At 41.3% G+C, this 19,999-nt stretch overlaps 1 protein-coding gene across 2 annotated transcripts; it reads right to left on the bottom strand.

Moving 5' to 3' along the window:
- Positions 1-419: 419 nt before the first annotated feature.
- On the bottom strand, positions 420-18,299 carry gng2 (guanine nucleotide binding protein (G protein), gamma 2). Of its 2 annotated transcripts, none has more exons than XM_026151540.1 (5): positions 18,200-18,299; positions 17,983-18,076; positions 8,182-8,258; positions 3,193-3,315; positions 420-1,492 (listed from the first exon to the last, which is right to left on the bottom strand). In XM_026151540.1, exons 4-5 carry the CDS (start codon positions 3,277-3,279, stop codon positions 1,364-1,366), a joined length of 216 nt encoding a protein of 71 aa, XP_026007325.1. In that variant the 5' UTR covers positions 3,280-3,315; positions 8,182-8,258; positions 17,983-18,076; positions 18,200-18,299; the 3' UTR covers positions 420-1,363. The 2 variants fall into 2 exon arrangements, with proteins under 2 accessions (XP_026007325.1, XP_026007324.1); XM_026151539.1 differs by lacking the exon at positions 18,200-18,299 and adding an exon at positions 4,206-4,362 and having other exon boundaries at positions 17,983-18,193.
- Positions 18,300-19,999: the final 1,700 nt, after the last annotated feature.

The following is a 19,999-nucleotide window of genomic DNA, read 5'->3' as shown; positions in this document are numbered from 1 at the left end:
TAGGAAAACCTAAATGTAATTCGTGCAGTTGCATTTTCAGTACCTGCAGAGGGCAGCAAAATAGCTACACTGTTACCATTTTTAAAAAGTAAATGTCCTTTAAAGTTGCCAAACACACTGCTGGAGCCATTTTAATGAACTTGTGTTGCACTTCTCAAACTTTATTTTAAACTGTGGTGGAGATGTCAAAGTTTGGGATGCCAAATATTACAAAGAAATATTTCTAAAGTCGTTTTTTCATGAGAGTAAATGTTCTCTTATGAAACCGGTGTCAGCTTGCAGATGTGATGATGTTTCCAGAGGTTCTTAGTTTATATATATGATTACAAGCAATGTGGAAAAAATAATCTCACAGATCCGCTGCCTACTGCTTTTAGCAGTATCATGTATAATCGAGAGATGTGCTCGTTGAGTCTGCATTGAATCATTCTTGTTTTAATATTTACTTTTGTCACCTCCAGAATGAGAGTGCCTATTTTATACAACCTCCACATGAAAGGAAAGTGAGAAGATCATTTGACTGTTTCATGCAATAGTTAATGATACAAACACAAACATTCAGAACTCACAGCACGGCACAGTTTACTTGCTAGTCATTTCATACAAATAGTAGAAAGAGGGTTTGTATCTGAAGGAGACAAACTGCATCACATGTGCCAGACAGGCTAGATGTTGATACACAGAGACTGATTTTCAGAAAGGTAAAGGTGTAAATAGTCACAGAGTTGAATGTGTCAGACATCCCATTAAAAAAAGTTTTCACTAACCTGTTGGTGTTAAAAAAGAAAAAGAAAAAAAAAGACTTCAGTAATCACATAGTTATAGAAAGATATTTAGGTAAAATTGGAATAAACACAAAATAAACAACTTAAAAAAAACATTCCAATATACAGGTGGCGTCTAGTGGTAGGCGTAGTTTTTTTGTTTTTTTTTGCTTTCCTACAGAGCTCAACCAACCCTTAAACCACTGAACAAAACATCTGGAAGTCCCAAAAGAACCACATCCATATTTTTCTCATTTTATCTATTTTTTGTTGTTACACATCACAACCCGACGACATGGTAGGTTGACTGCTTGTCCATCATGTCTCTAGGTGGTTATCATCACACTCCTCCTCCTCATCGTCGTCATCATCCCTTTTGTGTCATCTAAAAGCGCAGAACCCTTCAATATGCCGCACAGCCCCTCAAAAACAATTGCACCGCTTTAATGGTTACACTTTAATTTTTGCACTCTTTAGGTGCCGTTCGAGAAAAGGGGGCAATGATCGACGTGCCCTCCTACTAGAAGATTTCTATGTGTTTTGAACGTCCATGTTCAAAGTCCCCACACTTAGCAGACTGCTGCAGGGACGTGCCGAGTTTACAAGATGGCACAGAAGAACTTCTTCTCCCTGAACGGGTTCTCCGACGCTGGCACCGGCGACAATAAAGGGTCCTCTTTGGCATGAGCTTCGCAGTATGACATCAAGTCTGCTGCAGCTTTAGACACCTGCAGTTACAAACACACACACAAGTGTATCAGTTCAAGTTGGCGTGCACAGTGTGGAAAAACACCAGTCCAATTTAATTCAAAGAGTTAAATCAGAAGGCGGATGCTTGTCTTTTATCTGGATTTCAAACGCATAGCAGCATGCAGGAGCTAGATCCTGGTTAGCTTAGCTTTACCAAAGTACCCCTAGAAGTAAGTCTCACCTCTTAGCACTACTTTAAAACTCACAATATTTCATCAATAATTCTCACAAACTACCACCCTCATCATGTGACTTGCTCTGGCAATGCCTAATGTTAAATTTCGTTAAGTTAACCAAATAAATCATCTAATCAGTCTGATCTTACACATCTATGGAAGCCCGTTTCTGCCACTACAAAAAAAAAAAAAAAGTATCCATAACTCGTTCTTGAAATTTGGACTTATTTTCTCGAAATTTGGACTTATTAACTCCAAATTTTGAGAAAATAACTCGTAATTTCGAGTTAATAAGTCAAAATGTCAAGAACGATACTTTTTTTAAGTGGCAGAAACAGGCTTCCATACACATCTGTACATATAGTACTGTGCAAAAGTTTCAAGCTGGCCCCCCACTTCTTCATGTTTTCAAATAAAAATGGGAAACAGTATATGTAGAGTATATAAATCCAAAACCTGTCACTATTTGATCCGACCACCTTTATGCTACAGTACAGCCTGAACTCTCTTAGGTGAGCTTTCTAGTCTTTAAGGTGTTCAGGAATAGTCTCCAGGTTTCTTGAAGGACACTCAAAGCTCTTCTTTGGATGTTGGCTGGCTTTTTGTTCCATTGTCTGTCAAGATGATCTCACATCTAGCTCTAGGTCTGGGCTGTGGGGAGGTCTGCCCATGACTCATAGTGTTCCACTGTGTGTTCTTCTATCCAGGTATGCTTTTACTGACAGTGTGTTTGGGGCTTCTTGATTCCACCCTTCCAATTGAGGCCATTTCCAATGAGGCTTCAGGGACTATTAAATGGAAGCTCCTCATACATCTCTCAGGTCCTGTTCCAGAACTTTGGTGATTTTTTCCTCTATTTCTTAGGGACATGACTTTCATATACTCCTCATTTGCTGTAGCTAGTTTTTTAGGCCACCTCTTTTTTTGTCCTCCACTTATCCCGTTTTCTCACATTTTTAAGGACACACTGCACACCATGCTGAGAAACGCCACGTTTTCAGCTAATAGCTGTTTGGGGATCACCTTGTTGGTGAAAGTCCAGCTCATTCACCAAAATATAAAGACATGGGAGTTGACTGAAGACTTTTGCACAGTACTGTAAATCAGAAAAGTAATAATAAAGTCATGTGCGACAGCTGCGTTTGTCTGTTTTTATGACCGTAACAGTGATTGCTGCTCTCTTTGTAAGTACAGTTTGTTCTTAATAGGCTTGCCATTGCCAGTGTGTGAATGTGTGTGTGTGAATGGGTGAATGACTGAATGTAGTGTAAAGCGCTTTGGAGTCCTTAGGGACTGAGTAAAGCACTATACAAATGTAGGCCATTTACCATTTACCATTTTTACTTGGATACATTAGCAAAAATTAAAAGTAAATGAAGTATTCATTGCTATTGTTTACCTCCATTAGCTCTGTAAACTTTTAAGCCCAATTGTAAACAAATAAATGTAAGTTAACGGACGGAAACCTAATTAAAAACATAAACCACGAGGTGCCAGCGCACCTTTATCCTGTCGATGTTGGCTTCCATCTTCAGCTGTTCCACCAGCTTCCTGGCTTGTGCGATGCTGGCTGTGTTATTGCTCGCCATGGGCGCTATCAGTCAGGCCTCGCGTGCTCTGTCTGCCTGTAGCAGAAAGAGATTTAAACATCCCAACCATTTCAGCTCAGAGACGAGCACTATAATATAGTGCAGGAGTAGGCGACTCCAGGCCGCGAGTGCCGGTGTCCTGCAGGTTTTAAAAGTGTTCTTGATCCAACACAGCTGATTCAAATAGCTAAATTACCTCCTCAACATGTCTTGAAGTTCTCCAGAGGACTGGTAACGAACTAATCATTTGATCCAGTTGTGTTGACCCAGGGTAAGAGCTAAAACCTGCAGGACACCGGCACTCGAGGCCTGGAGTTGCCTACCCCGGATATAGTGTAACAGGCATGCAGAGAGGAGTGCTAGTAACAGATACCCTGTTTATTATCACATGCCTACAGACACACAAACCACAGACACAAGCATATTATTTATGGTGTCAGTTGCTAGGCAGCCCCTGACAGTAAGAGAGGGAGGCGGGGGAGGTGGGAGGGGAGTGTGGGGGTGGCGCTTTGTCCGGTACTAAATTTCAAAAAAGATAAACGGATAAGAAACATTAGAGGTTTCAGAAAGGAAAAGCTCTCATTATGCACAATATCTTTTGTTTTTTTTAAACATATGTGGTGATACTCAGTCACAGTGTCACACAAGAGCACAGCGTCTGTCTCTGCCTTATATGTAGGACAATTCATGAAAAACATGGTGTGCAGCCATGAAAATTAACTACATTTCATTTGAGGTTTTGATTGTTTTCAACATAACAGGATATTTATTCTGTGAAAAAGGAAGCAACCTGGCCTCAGAAGCTATTATTGCCCCGTTTAAGCAGACATACGCTTGCTGAAACTGGACTTTTCCTCCATATAAAAGTTGCAAGATGTTAAATTAAATGCAAACTTTTTTACATGCCCTTTGTTTGAGTATATTACCTCTATCTGCAGGTAGTCTTGCTTACTCTCACAGTGCATAGAAAGTTGGCTGGCGATTCTAAATTGGCTACAAGTGTGAGTGGTGGTTTTTTTTCCTCCTTTGACAGCCCTATGGCAGCCAGTAGACCAGGTGTACTGAAGGGTAAAGCAGGTATACCTAAAGAATGGATGGACAGAGGCTCATAAAATATCTACTTATTCAAATATCTTTAAGAAGATAGCAATTTTTAATACACATATTTTTTCTCTCAACTGTAGCCACTGTATTGAGTTATTAAAACTGTTCAAATGCTTAATGGGCTTCTTGCAGATCAAACAAATAACAACTGCCTCCTTGGAGAAGCTTCAATGCTCCTCAAGTTCTCTCTGGAACGCCTTTGAAGGTGCACATTTCTTGCCACTCTAGGTGATTAAATATTGGTGGAAAATACTTCCCAACGTGCTCACAGGTCTTTACATGCGATGAAACTGTTCAGCGTCTTCATTACGTTTCTCCAACTATTTATTCTTTACATTTGTCACCGTGTCCTGAGGGCCTCCCCTGAGTTCTCCAGCTGCTTTGATTAAATGGATCAAGCCCTCCAAAACGGCTTCATCCTCGGTGTGCGATCAATCATCGCTGGAGCCCCCCTTCGTTATTCGTCTGTGCACGCTGTGGTACGACTCAGCGTGGGTTCAGCACTCATCTCAGTGGGGTGCTGGAGCAAAGCATAAACATTAACGCTCTGCGGTGGCACATCTGCGCCTCAGCACAGGTTCACGGGTTGATTCCATGTTATATTTGCAATGCTTTAAAGATCGATTGTACTCAAATGAAGCAGAGAATTTAACTTTAAAGCGTTCTTAAATGGTTTACAGATAAAAAGAAATACCATGATTAAAAAGTACTACAGTGATCTCAGAATCAGAATACTTTATTAATCCCTAGGGGAAATTATTTTTCGTTACAGTGCTCCATTTAATCTATTTAATCTTTGGAGTAACCCTAAAATAAATGGGATAAAAACTGTAAAGCATCATGCACAAGAAGCTCCAACTGGCTTGTTTTTGTAATTTTTGCATAAGCTGAAACAATAAAATTGAAACCAATACAAAGTAGAAGATTAATTATCAACACAAAGGTTAAACATTTTGAGGACAGGAAGAGTATTTTTTCATTTTCCATTTTCCCCCTCCTCTAACCTAAGCTGGAACATCTCTGCACGATGTCAGCGCAAACCAAATGACAACGTGTAGAGGATCCATGAGAACAGCCCGCAGCAGGCTCAAAGCGCGAGGAGTGGAACATAAACACGATGGTTTATAGCCACTGCAGCTGAGGGATCCTGGATGTTCTTAGTTTGAGGAGAACGTCACCTTGTAGGGTCATGGTGTGCCAAAAAACGCCCAACATCCATTATGAGGTTGCTAATCAACTCTGTTAGCGTTTTAAAAGCCCTTAAAGCAAACTTCGTTTTCGTCCCTCACCAAAATAAAAATAGGACAGAGAGTTATGATCGCTGAACAGAAATTAGTCTTTAGTGTCGTTTATATCAAGGCCACAATATTGTTTCAACACCCCTGGGAGACGTCAAAACAGGCCACCGTATCATCAGACTATTGATAGGGATAAATGTCACTCTGTAAGGTTTCTGGGATACGTGAAGAAAAGTAGGTCTTCCATTTTAACACATGCCCAAAAAAAAAAAAAAAGAGGCACAATAGCCTATTTTAAGAAAATTGTCAAGGAGAGTTGATGTTTTGAATAAACGCTGTATTAAATATGGAAGAAGCTAAATGATCAAAGTCAAGTCCCCTTTTGTAATTTCTCAGTTTTTACATCTTCCTCCTGTCCTTGCATCCTCCCCTTGTGTCTTAGTTCACGTGAAGAGATGTGAGAAGATGAGGGAGAGACGCGAGGCGAGAGGACTGCAGGTATCAGGCGTTTAACACGATGAGGCTTCAGCGCTTCGTGTCAACTAAATATGATGTTTGGCACAGATACATCATAAATTGTTTCGTTACAGCCCAACTACTGATGAGCGTAACAGTGTTCACGCCAGCTTTTATAATTAGGTCTGCGTTTAATTAAATTCACCACATGCCGCATTGTGACGAGATATCGTACCTAGAGTCCCCGGAGTCCCTCTGTATTTTGTGTATTCCATCTGTGTGCCACGCTTACTTTATAAATACAGGCTAAAAACACTAGTGCAGAGGTGGCCTTCTCTTGTCCTCCAGATACATTTTAATAGCTGGGACATCCTTTAAATGGCACTCCGAGTTTAATTTCCAGGTCACAGGGAGGAGGACAGAGGCAGAAATCTGAGAAATGTAAAAAGTTTCACTTTTTATTTTACCCACTAAGCTCTATGATAATAAAAGAAATGGAGGCCACACGTAAATTAACTGCCACTCTGGTTATTTACAGTTTTGGCAGATGTAAGGCAGGAATTTCCCCGCTTTAGAGCTAAATAAAGTATACAGTCATGTGGAAAATAATTCTTTACTACATTTTATATAGTCATGTGAGAAACTAAGCTTGTAAACTCGCCTTTAGCGGGAAGTAAACATCTTCTTAAAAGTCTTTTAATATTTGGCTCACTCTTCTTCACAGTATTGCTTCAGTCCTTTGAGGTTTGTGGGCACTCGCTGATGCACAGCTCTCAGCATTTCAACTGGCTTGTGGTCTGAGCTTTGACTGGTCCACTGCAAGCACCTTGGTTGTTGTCTTTTTATAGACATACTTGTCTTTTTCTAATTGCACTTGCATGAACTTCAACATTTAACATGTTAACTGAGGCCTGTAGAGTCTGAGTTTTTCCGAGGATTGCACAGCCTGACCTTTGCAGGAATGTTGACTCCTGGGAAGATTGTAGTATCATATTAACATGCACCTAAATGCTCAAGACTAGCAAACTATCAAAAAGATTGAATTAGTTAATAAGTAAGTGCTCTTTATTCATATGGAAGCAGTAAGGGTGTAGTTAATTAATCAAAGGGCTATATTTCATCTCATCAAAGTTAATTTAACACATTGCTAAGGGATGAAACAAAAAAGCTACATTGCTCGCTTGGTTAAAAATGGCAAAAACGTCTCCAAATGACACTAAAGTTAAAGCATGAATGTGGAAAAAAGAGAATAAAGAGAAAAACAAAAAAGTAAGAAGCAACTGGGCAGAGCTTTCACTGAGGCTGCAAGGTCACTTTCCTGTTCATTACTGTTGGAGCGTGCAAAAATGCCACCCTGACATTTTCATATCTGCTAAAGGAGGGCGGGGTGATGGTGACATGTAGCAGATGCACACTTTTCCTTCCTTCCTTCCAACCTAATTTCCTTTCCTTTCTGCTAGCTGCTTAAAATACCATTCTGAGATGTTGCGTCTGGTGTCATCATCCCGATAAGTGTGACACTGATAAATAATGCATTCAGATGGACAGAGGCCTTAACCGTGTAAGCTGTCGACAACTTTATGGCAGCTGTCACGATTAGTTCACAAACTCTTTGCAGCAGCAGCAAGAGGGCTGTGTCATCACCGTGCCCTTGTGATGGCATCAGCCACACAGGGGTAAATCAGTCCATTTTTTCACTTTATTCGTTTGCTTTGCAGTTTTCTTCATTAATATAATTTATTAATCATTTGGTTAAACCTAACACTGATATGATGAGGCGCGCACATAGTAGCATTGTTTGGTTTTTCTAAAATGTTTTGTTATATTAATTATGTTTCTCTTTCTTTGAGTTACCTGGGTTTGGGCGGTGGATGTTTATATTTAGCTGACCTCTTTTATGGGCCTGCTAAGTATGCTTTTGAATTTTGTTAATTTTGGACTTTTTGAGGGTTAAAATAAAGAAAACCCTTTTTGAAGATACTTTTTTGCCTGTGTCCTCTTTGCTTTGGCTGCTTGGTCCCTCACAGCCCTCATGCCACAAGATTGAGAAAGATGTCGCCATGCGTCTTTTCTCGTCAACCTTCTTCCTCTTGCCTGGACGTACCTTGTCTACTTACTCCTCCGCGCTCTGCCCTGGTGCGCGTCTGCAGTTCAGTCAGCAGTTTGTGTCTGCCACACTCTCTGCAAACAAGGAGAAGGAAAGAGAAGGGGAGTGAGAATCGGAATCAGAGCTCTGCATGCTTTCAATCCCACATTCCAGATAAATTACGCCAAGGCATGTCTGTGCAGCCTCTGTCCTCTGATCAGTGTGTGTCAGAATGTCACAGATAGCTCCTACAAACTGAGCTAAAGACAAATAACTGATGGAGAAACAGCGCACCACAGCACAAGTGACAAGGCAAAGTCATTTATACTTTTAAAGGAAATATGCTTGAGAGAAAGATGAGAGGATGATTTTTCAACAGCTAGTTAGGCTATCTCAAAGATAGGGCAGGGACAAGGTAACATAATCTGCCTGTAGCACCACCAAAACTCATCAGTTAATGTTTGATCCCATTTGTTGATGCCATACAAAGTTTAGTGTTGAAGGGGTTAAATGTGTGACTATTTTGTAGCCAGATCCTTAATTATAAGCACAAGTCAAACTTTTACGAGTCTGTCCAGGCTCATAAAAATGCATGCCACGAAGGATGTCACCAATGTCCTGAGAGATATGGGACTTTGTCATTGATTTAAGGTGAATTTACTCAAAAATATGTCGCCCTTTCACACTAATGTCTGATGGATTCAAACGATGACAGTGTGTGCCAAAGCTGAAGAAATTCCTTCAAGGTATTCCATAGTATAATGTGGATAATTTGGAATTTGTGATATTGCATTTGTGTCATTTGCATAGGTGATTTGCTCTGCAGAGTGAAGGTTTATGGGTACACAACCTATGCATGACATGCTTGCATGTGGTCCTCCATAAAAACCAACACTGGGTAGCCTGACTGAGATGACGCTGTGCGTAACTCAAGTGCGGATTTTGTAAAGTTGCCCAGAACAGGAAAGGAATTGCAGTGGAGTCCACAACACAGAGGGAGCAGGGTGGAAAAAAACCTTAAAGAAGAAAAGAAAATAGCTACAGTGGACAGTTTTTATTGTTTTAAACACTTGGTTTCACTTTAGCCTTTTGTATGTTATAACTTTGCTTTTCCCCAGACCAGTTGTTCCATGAACTATGCTGGTCCCTTAACTTGGAAACAGCTACCTCTGTTGCAAACATACTAATCCTCAGACTAAACTTAAAATGTTTTCATCACGATAAGAAGGCTGATCGTTCTTCTGTCTATGCAATAAATATGTACAACAGAGATCAGCTGTTTACCCTAGCTTAGCATAAAGAGGTTTTACAGGCTTTCAGGAAGACATATGGAATATAAAGTGCTGTGTAGTGAGATTTAGATGTGCTGGTAGAACAGAAGTAGCCTAGTTATTTGTCCTCATTTGCAGTCTTTACACTAAACAAAGCAACAGTGCTAGCGGTCCTCCCATCTAACTCTCAGCAAAACCACAAATAGTGACACTTGTAAAAATGTCCAACTCTTCCTTTAAGTCTTCAGTGGGTGCTGACCCTAACTTTCTCTCTATCAGCCTGTCCTTTCTTCTTCTGGCCATTCAGATTCATTCTTTAATGCATCTGTGACTCTGCATCTCAGTTCTGATAAATGGGCCAATTATCCCGCATGAGCAGATCTGCAGAGGATGGGAATTCCTGCCATCATAAATCATGGTAGCACACAGCGCGCAACATTAAAGCAACGTTACAATGAGGAATCCATTAACAAAACCTTGCCAACAGCTGCAGGACCCCTGAGCCAAAGTATTTTAGCAATGCTGAAGCTGCTTGGAGTTTAAATAACAAGCAAAAAGAAAGAGGACTCTTGCAGTCTTGGAGTTCACTGTAGCCCCTCCAGATTCACTGGTGGTGCCATTAATCTACATTGTTACACTGTGTTATGCAAGCGTCTATAATAATCTCATCTGCGCAGTGATTCTTAAACTAGCAGCAGGAGAGCTGTAGCAGGTGTGAAGTGTGTAACGGGATGGTCTTGTAAAATCTCTTAACGGGAAATTTTATTTAGTTCTTGATGGCAAAGAAAAAGTTTTTTTGATACTCCACTAAAAAAGTCAAATGCTGCTGCACTTTCAGAGCAGCAGTCGAAGAACAGTGATGTTTAAGAAGCCAGTTTGATTTGAGCTTTGTGACAGTGTATTATTTTGCTGAAAGAAGCCACCAGAAGATGGGGATAAACGGCCTGGTCAGCGGCAGGCGGCAGCATTTAAATGATGCTCAGTTGGTACGAAGAGGTCCAAAGTGTGCCAAGAAAATGTTCCCCATGTTTCAGGCTCCCGGGGCCATTACCAACAGCCTCAGCCGCTGATATAAAGCAGAATGAATCCATGTTTTCATCTTGTTTATGCCAAATTCTGCCATCTGAATATCGTAGCAGAAATGAAGACTCTTCAGACCAGGCGATATTTTCCAGTCGTCCATCATCCAATTTTAGTGAGCCTGTGCAAACTGTAGCCTTATTTTTCTATTCTTAGCTGACAGGAGCGGCACTTAGTGTGCTCTGCTGTAGTACATCTGCTTCAACGTTCATGTGTTTTGCATTCAGAGATGCAAACAGGACCTGTTGCCTTGATATAAGCTCAAAGTAGTCTGGCCATTCTCCTCTGACCTCTGAGACCAACAAGGCATTTTTGCCCAGTTAACTTCTGCTCACAGAATCTTTTCTTTTTTTGGATCACTTTGTGTGAACTCAGAGATGGTTGTGTGGGAAAATCCCAGTAGAGCAGCAGTTTCTAAAACACTCAGACCAGCTCATGTTCAAAGGTACAAAAATCATCTTTCTTCCTCGTTCTGATGCTCAGCTTAAACTTCATCATCTCGACCATGTCTACACGCCTCAATGCATTAAGTTGCTGCCATGTGATTGGCTGATTAGATGTTTGCATTATGGAGCAGTTGAACAGGTGTACCCAATGAACTGGCCTGTGAGTTTATTTGCTGTGTGTATCACCCAGTTATTCTAACTAATAACTGTTATTGACATTACACAGTGGCAGAGTCACATGACTAGTAACATGCGACTGTGTCATCATAAGTTTTATTTATATAGAACACATGTTTGCTCACAGAAACATCCGGCTTGTCAATCAAAAGAATTGCTTTTACATCCGGGAACTTTCCAGCAATCATCTTCTGTCGGCTGCTGCTGGGATCGAGAGCAATATGAAAGTAAAGTTTTATAAACACTGAATTTGCAAGAAATTAAACAGCTAGTTTAGCAGTCTGCTACCCTCCAAACAAAGTTTGTGATTAACGTTAAAAAAAAACCCCAGACCAATGTTTTTTTCCCAACTAGGCCAATTATAACAGTTTTTAAAACATAGCTGTATTTGTGTGTGATCTTCTCTACAATAAGACTTATTATTGCAGCCAGAAGAGTCGCCCCCTGTTGCCCATTAAGAGAATGAGGCACTTCTGAATGTACTTCACCTGTCGGGCCTGGAGGTGACGATAAACTTTTAAAAGTGTGGGACATAAATTACGCTTCAAACAACATTACCGTGTATTTTAGACAACTTTTCCAGCCATATAATGTTGCCATTTTAATCAAGTGCCTCCAATGTTGCATGGTAACTGAAAGGTAGCTAGTTTGATCCCACCCAGGTCGGACATCAGGAAATAAAACACATTCTGTGGGGAAACAAACACTTCTTGTGAGTGTGAAAATAAACACTCATCTCATTTACTATAGAAAAGAGACAAAGTGTCTTTTTTATAGTAATGGCTGCACTAACTTTGGTAATTTCCTGCTTATTTTAATTCACTTTATGCTGTGGGAAAGTCAGGAAAGCCAGCCATTCTTAAAAAAGAAAAGAAAAAAGTTGCTGAATTTGATTTCCTGGTGAACAGATTATGTCGTCATATTAATGTTGCAAAGCAGCAGCGAGATCAGTGGATGAAAGACAAAGGGTGTTAAAATACTTAAGTCCAAGGAATTCGTTTTTTTATCTAAATACTTGGAAATATCGTTCCTTACTTTTAGACCAGTAAAGAATTTCTAGCTAAACTGTGGTGAGCGGGAAAAAACAAATGCAACATGTGAGTGGTGATCCATTTCTCTCCTTTGTTCCAGCCTTCTGCTTCCCGTCCCTCCCTGTATGGCAGACAGGTGTTCACCGATATGACAGAACCACCCCCAGCATGCTCTGTCCTGCTTCTAACACCACAGAATCAATCTAACCCCTTCTGCCATCCTTCCCCTGACATTTGGAGCTTTTTTGAACCTCTTCCTACAGGCTTTCGGGGGGTCTGTGTTTGTGGCGAGGCCCTCCATAGATGTGATTATAGCTGCTGCTCGACTCTGGGTGTCGCTGACTTAAAGGGTGATTAAGCACCACAGGAAACATCCTGGTGAGGAAAATATAATTCCTGGCCTGTCGAGAGTGACGATCTCTTACGTACTCCCACGCAGGCTGGCTCTCGGCTCAGTTCTCCTTCCCTTTTTCCAACTCCTTTCACTTCTGTAGTGCACACCTTATTTATCCTGTCTTTTATTCCCTACACCATCCAAAGAGAAATTGAAGCAGCGACGCAGGGAGTGTTCTGTCCTCTGTGATGCCTAGGGTGTGAAATCAGAGCGTGGTAATTAAAAATGTGTCCCTGGCTCAGCCATCTGGACCCTGGAGAGTCAGTGATTAACCTGCAAGGGTCTGCAGGGACAGCAAGAAGGCAGGAAGTAACCCCTGCTCAGAGCTCATTTGAAGGTCTCTTAAGGCCTGTCTTTACAAGAATGCAAACAGCACACCTTCCTCAAAGCCCCCTTACTTATTGTTGCTGTTACATTTAAGTTACACTCATAAACCCAGCAGATTTACTACAAATTCTTGGTTATTTCCAAAGAAAAGTTATTTTTTTGTAGTTTTTCTTTTAAAAAAAGTAAAAGTTTCTCTTCCCTAGTAGACAAATTGGCATTTAATTTTGCCTTTTTCAAACTGACAGATTTGGGGTGAAAAATGTAGATTCCCCAACGAGTTCATGAGTGATTGCTGGACTTTGTTGGCTGTTGCCAAGTGAAAAGAGGGTTCTGCATTAAAAACCTCCTTCTGATTGCTCTGGTCATTAGCAGATTGCCGCACTTGTCTGCATGAAAGATCAGACTTGTCTGTAAACACTGTATTTTGCTAGTGTTTGCAGACAAGTTGGTGTCATCCATACAAACTTCGATGGCAACTAGCAACCCAGAAGTCACACAGGGTTTTCTGTGCAGTCCTGGATAACTATGTGCCAGCTAGAGGGCTGAAATCCACCCTATCCTCCCTGGCATATTGCATCCTACAAAAAACTATCTGTATACCTCGCTACTAATGACGGTATGCAATAAAATGTTATTTCTTTTCATATTAATCAAGCTGAGCTTATAGCATCCTGAGAGAAGTATTTGCAATCCTTCCCATTGAGTCAGTATTTCATGCTTTCCTACCAAACAAAACCAATCCTAAACCTGGCTGCGGATTTTTTAACAATGTAGTTTTTCCATTTATTTCTGTAGCCTTGTGTGAGTGTGCAGAAGAAAAAGTGTGCAAAAACTTCAGTCATCTGACTCTCATAGTATGACAGAGTAACTGTACCATCCTCAATGCGTCATAGGACACTGAGCTGCGATGTCACTGGGGAACTAAAGACAGCAAAGGGCACACTCAGCTAAAGAAAGATTTGCAAAAGTGTAAACGGATACTAGAGGACACCAAGAAAGAGAGAGAAAAGCAAATAAAAGCTGGAAATAAAGTTTGTTGGAAAAATGAAAGAGAGGATGTGGTAGCAATACCTTCTTCCAGAGTGGCTTTGACCGCAGCAAGGAGAAGTACAGAAACATAAAACTGACCTCCGGAGTTATTAATGAACACAATCAGGAAGATATTGACTGTTGACTGTAATTTAGCACGGATCCCTGCCCTTGAACAGGAGAAAGGACGCCCCTCCCTCTGCACGCAAAGACGAAGCGATGAGACACAGAGAGCTGAACTGTCAGGTCATAACTGTCTGTGGAGATGATGCTGAGTGCGACAGCTGAATGCCCTTCTCCATCACAGTCTTCAGTTATACTGGGCTCTGAGCGGCATCATATTAGTAGAAGAAATAAAGAACATTTGGAGGTTTGATCACAAACCGGCCCATTCAAGAGGCCTATCCCTCACTGATAAGCCTGAAAACACAAAGAAATGAAAACATAGTGCAAGTTAATATCTGTACTAGCTAACTGAACATGCACTGACTGAAAAACGTGTGAAAACATCGCGGGAAAATCTCATGTCAGCCACCAGAGTTGCGTATTTAGCACTAAAAGAGCGCCTCAGTGCTGTGGATCTATATTGTGTGTGGGAGGGAGGCTTGTGGTTGCGTTTCATTCATGATTTATGAAAAATACACAATCCCCATTCAATATCTCTAAAGCCATTGCTTTTTAATATAGCACTGTAAAGCGAATTCACTAAGAAATAGAAAAGGATCTAAATGTTTCTTTCAAATCTCCATCATTTAAAAAACAAAAACATGTAAGATTAAAACATTTTAGCTGCTAATTTAATCATTGAACCATTTAAAGGGCTAGCAAGCACGCAGCTGTAAATCTGTTTTATTGATTCAGTCACAAAAAACGTTTTTAGAATCTGTGTCAAGTGAAATAAATATTCATGATGACGATGATGATGATGATCATCAGGCTAATTTTTCCCCCAGCATTGTTTTAATTTTGGCACGTATTAGCTGCTTCGTGCTCCCTCCTCGTGCCACTTCCTCCCAGTCAGACCACCACCACCACCCACGATCATTCAATGAGCCTGGACATCTGTGCCACCCCCAGGACGCCCTGCCCATCTTACCATCTCAGAGGCTGTGTGTGTACATATACTGTATACATGTGTAGTGGGGGTAATCTAGGTCCCTGAGGGGGGAGGGGAGAAAGCAGTGGCCCAGGAAATGACGCATCCGCTGGGAGTCAAGGAGGCAGCAGGGAGGAGGCTTCTTTTGCTCCAGGGAGTGCAAATATGGTCTTTTATGTTTATTAAATCAAACAGCCAAGGTCCTGTGTGTTTTTGCATTGTCAGATTGAAACAGTGACCAAGTGGTTTGGCTTTTCCTCAAACGTAAAGCATTTTAAACCTTTGATTTGCGTGTTACATAACAGCAGTGCAGTTAGTGGGATAGAAACAATGCACTGGCGCTCACGGGAACAGCCTCTGAGCTTCAGGAGCAAACACAAAGAAAAAAACCCAATTCTTTTTTCTTTGGGGGGTCATCAGCCAAATAATGCTGCTGATTTTTGTGAAGGTTTTCGGGGGGTAATCACGTCTTTTACCCACTCTAAATGATACTTGGAATGAGACAGTGTGGTCGCATCTTTTGTGTACGTCAGTTTCTGTTCTCCGTGATTTCATTGACGGGAATCTGAAGGAGTTTTGTCCTCGCTCATGGCAGCACAAACACATTTTTCCTCTGAAATTAATCAGCATGCAAGAGAATAACACAGCCAGATTCCTGGGCTGTTAACAATATCACAAACATCCGGGCTTGTGTGGATTCTGCTGAGGGACCATCACAGACGCTCACTGGGCTTCTGGTCTTTCTGATCAGCTTTTACAAACTAAAAGCCTGGAAACTAAACACTTCTGATTGATTTGGACTCGAGTCAGACTTGCTGTAAATTTTATTTAAACACATCTCTGTGAGATTAATCAGTTAAGAGAGACTTTAAACTTATATGACAGCTATGAGAGGTGACAGGCCTGAGACTTTTCCTCCTGCAGTGACCTCTGCCGTGGCTTTAGCCTTTGCTGGATTTGCTCCAGGAGACCTAAAAACTGCTCCTGCGAACTTGAAACTCGAGGATTTGAGTTGGATTGGATAAGACTTGCATCTGGTAGATCCGGCTCACACTTAATTCACAAAAATAAAAATGTAAATAACAATGTTTTTTTCATTGGAATCAGTGGTCTGCTGGGAAAACTCAAGCCGTATCCTGCGCTAGGGTGGATATGTGACATCTACCACCCACCCAACCACAAATCTATAGAAATAGCGCTCCCCAATGGCAGCAGCGGTACAACAATGCCACAAAAGTGTGTGACAGCTATGTGACTTGACTCCGAATACTTTCCCCACAACTTATTGTCTAGATGCGTACTTTAAGAGGGTTAAAGTTATATCGTCACAGCCACACGCCAGTGGACAATGAAGACATAACAACTCAAACTACTCTGTTTTCAGGCAGTTAGTCGACCGTATCAACCGGGTGCCCGCTGCACAGCTACGCATGGTGGACATTTCTCTTTATATGCAGATTGTAAAAATTAGGTCTTGAGTTTAGACTGTAAAAAAACATTTAAAGTCTAGTGACTTGGCTTGAGCTTTGTTTCGAAGACTCATGACTTGATTTCCTCTTTACCTAAACGACAGCTGAGAACACAGCACAGTCGAATGAGCTTAAAAACCAAAATCAACACTGTTAGAAGCAAACAAGCGCTTTGAGTACAAAGGTCAAAGCCTTTAATTCAACATAATTCCCACCTCATGTTTGCTTTTCCTATGAAGTCACTTCTGCTCACATCTTAAATAAGGAAACTGACACACAGATGACAAGGCTAACTGTAGTTTCTCACTTTACCCTGAAACAGAATCATTTTTGGGCGGAGGTTCTGAAAGGAGCAGGGAGAGGTCACCATGCTCAGCAAGTCGTGCACCGCTCGGTTCCCCTTACTCTTTTTCAGTCGTTCCTCCCTTACTGCCTTTGCTTTCTATTTACAGACTCGGCACTGGGGTTCTGGAAAACACTCAAGGTTTTGTGAGGCATTGTGAGCCGCTCTTTTAGTCTCAACATCGATGCAGCTGATGTGGCCTCGGAGCAGTTCCTCTTTGAGATACAGTACGACCTGCCTGGACGCGAGCTCTTGCGTAATTCCAGCTCGCATTTGTAATAGGCCTGGATATGTAACACAATTGCATGCACATGATTGGGTGATTTAACGTGAGCTGTGCATGACGATGCCTTTGTGTGACGGGCTAAGACCGGGGAAAAACAGCGCATCTGTGTTTGTTTTCTTGCATTTCTTTTGAATGTGTGCCGCTGTCAGCATCTATATAGTCTTTAAGCTCCATAAAAAAAAAACATCCACCACCCCCCTCTCCACCTCCTCCCTCCCTCCTTCTCCCTCAGCCATCTGCCTGATACAACCACTACATCCAGCTTGTGTGTTGTCAACTGCTTTTTCCTTTCCTCAATGGAGGGCTAGGAAGCCTCACGAAAAGCTTCTGGATAACTTTCGGCTGCTTCCGTCTTTTGCATCTCTTCCTGCCAACCACCCCCACCCTGCTTTTCATCCACCTCTTTCTTTGCCTTTTCCATCCCTTCTGCTCAGGCAAATATCCCCTGAAACAGATGCCCTTAATTCCTCTGGCCCCACATCATAAGATCTGCCCAATCCTGAGGCAAGAAGGAGGAGTGAGGAATAAGAAAAGCAAGGAAGAAAGCCCACTCTCCTGTTTTCTTTTCACACACATATATAGGAGGAGATAATGGACGGGGAGGGGGGTATTAAACAGCGGCTCACCTCTGAGGAAGGAGCTTTTTAGTGATTTTAGAGGGAGGAGGGGATTCCATGACGTAAACCAGCCAGCAGCATCAATCTCACCCCTCGAGCGCTGACAAAAAAGACATCATGGATATGTAACCCCCCCCCCCCCCCCCTCCTCTGGAACACACCCTGTTTCAGATGCGATTAACCCACATGCCACCAAATTACAAAAAATAACTAAATGTCAAGAAGCAAAAATGTAAATAAAAATTCAACCAACCTTTACTGTGGTTGTGTGCTCTCCTTCTGTGAATCCAAATGCAGCCAGTCATGTGGAGTAGTATCCACGCGTTCTGCCTTCTGCTGATCTCTTTCTGTCACACACACACACACAGAGGCAGCCGATTACATCCACGCTCACAACATACACTCCTCTATCTGTATGGCTTTCGCTCTCTCCCTCTCTCTCTGTGTGTCTACTCCCGCTGAGATCCTACCTCCTCACTGCTGCTCCGAGTCTCCACCCTTCAGCGAAACGCTCGGGCTCCAAGAATCTACCCTCCTCTTCATCCTCCCTCCCTCTTTGTGTCTTTTCTTTTCTGCTATTAGGACACACTTCCTCCGCCTCTCAGAGGTCCACAGGAAAAGCCTCGAGTGTCTCTCTAAACAGCTGCAATAAACAGATGCATACCAGGACAGCCGACAGTCTGGATTTAAATCTTGAGAAATTTTAGTGGCACTTTTAAAAAAAACATCCTTACTGATGAGGGCTACATAAATAAAAAAAAAAAACAACAACAACAACAACAAAATCTAACAACATCACATCCTGTATTGCATGCACGACACACGCCTTCTTGCCACAGCGGAAATGTTTAATCATCAGTCTACTTGCATATCACAGCAAAGCCAAAGATCAAAAGATTATAAAAAAAAACATACACCAGATGTGGAGCAAAAAACACAAAAAGTGTGCGGTACATTTGGGAGTACAGAGGTTTTCTGCATGTGCTGGATACACTCAATTTGGGCGAGTGTACTAGAAGAAAAAAAGTCAAAAACTGGTTCTTACCCTTAATACTGGCAAACCTAACTGATGTTATCTTGCAAACGCAACAGGCCCCAACAACTGGTTTAAATATGCTGCACTTTGCACCATATCTTGTCACATTATCTTGATGGCGCCATGTTCCATATTATTGTGGGATTGGGACTTTTTTCTCTTTTCTTTTCTGCTATTTGTGCTGCAAAGGCACTTAGCAAACAACTGCCTGATGCGAAAGCCAGATTCTTAACTCAACTACGCAACCGGCAATAAACAAGCATGTTAAAATCGGCATTAATCTTTCGATTACTATACGCTTGCATTTATCTGATTTCGTTTAAGCTTGTTTTTCCTTGTAATTGGTTAGTGTTGTTATTTTTATGCCTTTCTTTGCCAATCCTGCATTTAACAGCATAACAACCCATCCTAAGTTTCTGAAAAACAACAAAGGGAATGTCTGGCTTTTTAACTAGTAAATATAATACATTAAGTTTTTGTGCCATGTAATTACTTCAGTGCATTCAGAGACAACAGGGAATTAAGGTGATTACAATCTTTACTCATCCAAAAATTTAAATTTAGGCCAGTTTCCTCTGTTCTGTTGAGCCATTAATTGATCTGGCTTGTTTTGGTGCCAGTTGCAACACTCGGTATCTCTTTTCATATATATTGAACCACTTATTCCAACAAACAAACAAATAAACCCCAACAACAACAAAAACATCTTTCAACAGCTGATAAATCAAAATTTACAGAGTAAAGAAGAGACAGGAAAAAACCCTTTAATCATGATATGAGTTTTGAGCAGAGGCACCATGTTGGCAACATCTGTTTGCCAGTCTTAAAAACATAAAAACTGGCCATCCGAGCCGAGTCCGCGACCAATACAAGATTTTTAAGGCTGATAACAACACTAACATTTTATGATTTTAAAAATCAAACTGACCAGTAGTTTGGTTTTTTTTTTCTTTCAGATGGAAGAAACATAAACAGCTTCCCTAAAATGTATTTGTGTGTACTTGGGTGGGGAGGACAATGTAATGCAGCTTAAAAATAACCTTGTTTTATTGCCACAGTAACTCGTGGATTACTCAACTGGCTCCAAGCATGTGTTGCTGACAGGGAAGTTGCAAAGTCCCCTCAGCTGGGCAAAGTATACAAGATCAACATTCATAGCATGATTAAAAGTGTTTCTCCCATCTCTTCTTTACTCTTTAAATTTTCATTTCTCTGCTGTTATAAATGCTGATAC

The sequence above is a fragment of the Astatotilapia calliptera genome, chromosome 19 (genome assembly GCF_900246225.1).
Source record: "Astatotilapia calliptera chromosome 19, fAstCal1.2, whole genome shotgun sequence".
Classification (NCBI taxonomy): Eukaryota; Metazoa; Chordata; class Actinopteri; order Cichliformes; family Cichlidae; genus Astatotilapia; species Astatotilapia calliptera.
Note: the sequence above shows the minus strand (reverse complement) of the source record. Positions and strands in the feature narration are given on the sequence as shown.

Bases quoted from the DNA above. Each gene is read 5' to 3' on its own strand.
- gng2 (XM_026151540.1), bottom strand. From the start codon at position 3,279: ATGGCGAGCAATAACACAGCCAGCATCGCACAAGCCAGGAAGCTGGTG. The intron at 1,493-3,192 runs GTGCGCTGGCAC...TTGTAACTGCAG, and splicing joins CCAACATCGACAGGATAAAG to GTGTCTAAAGCTGCAGCAGA.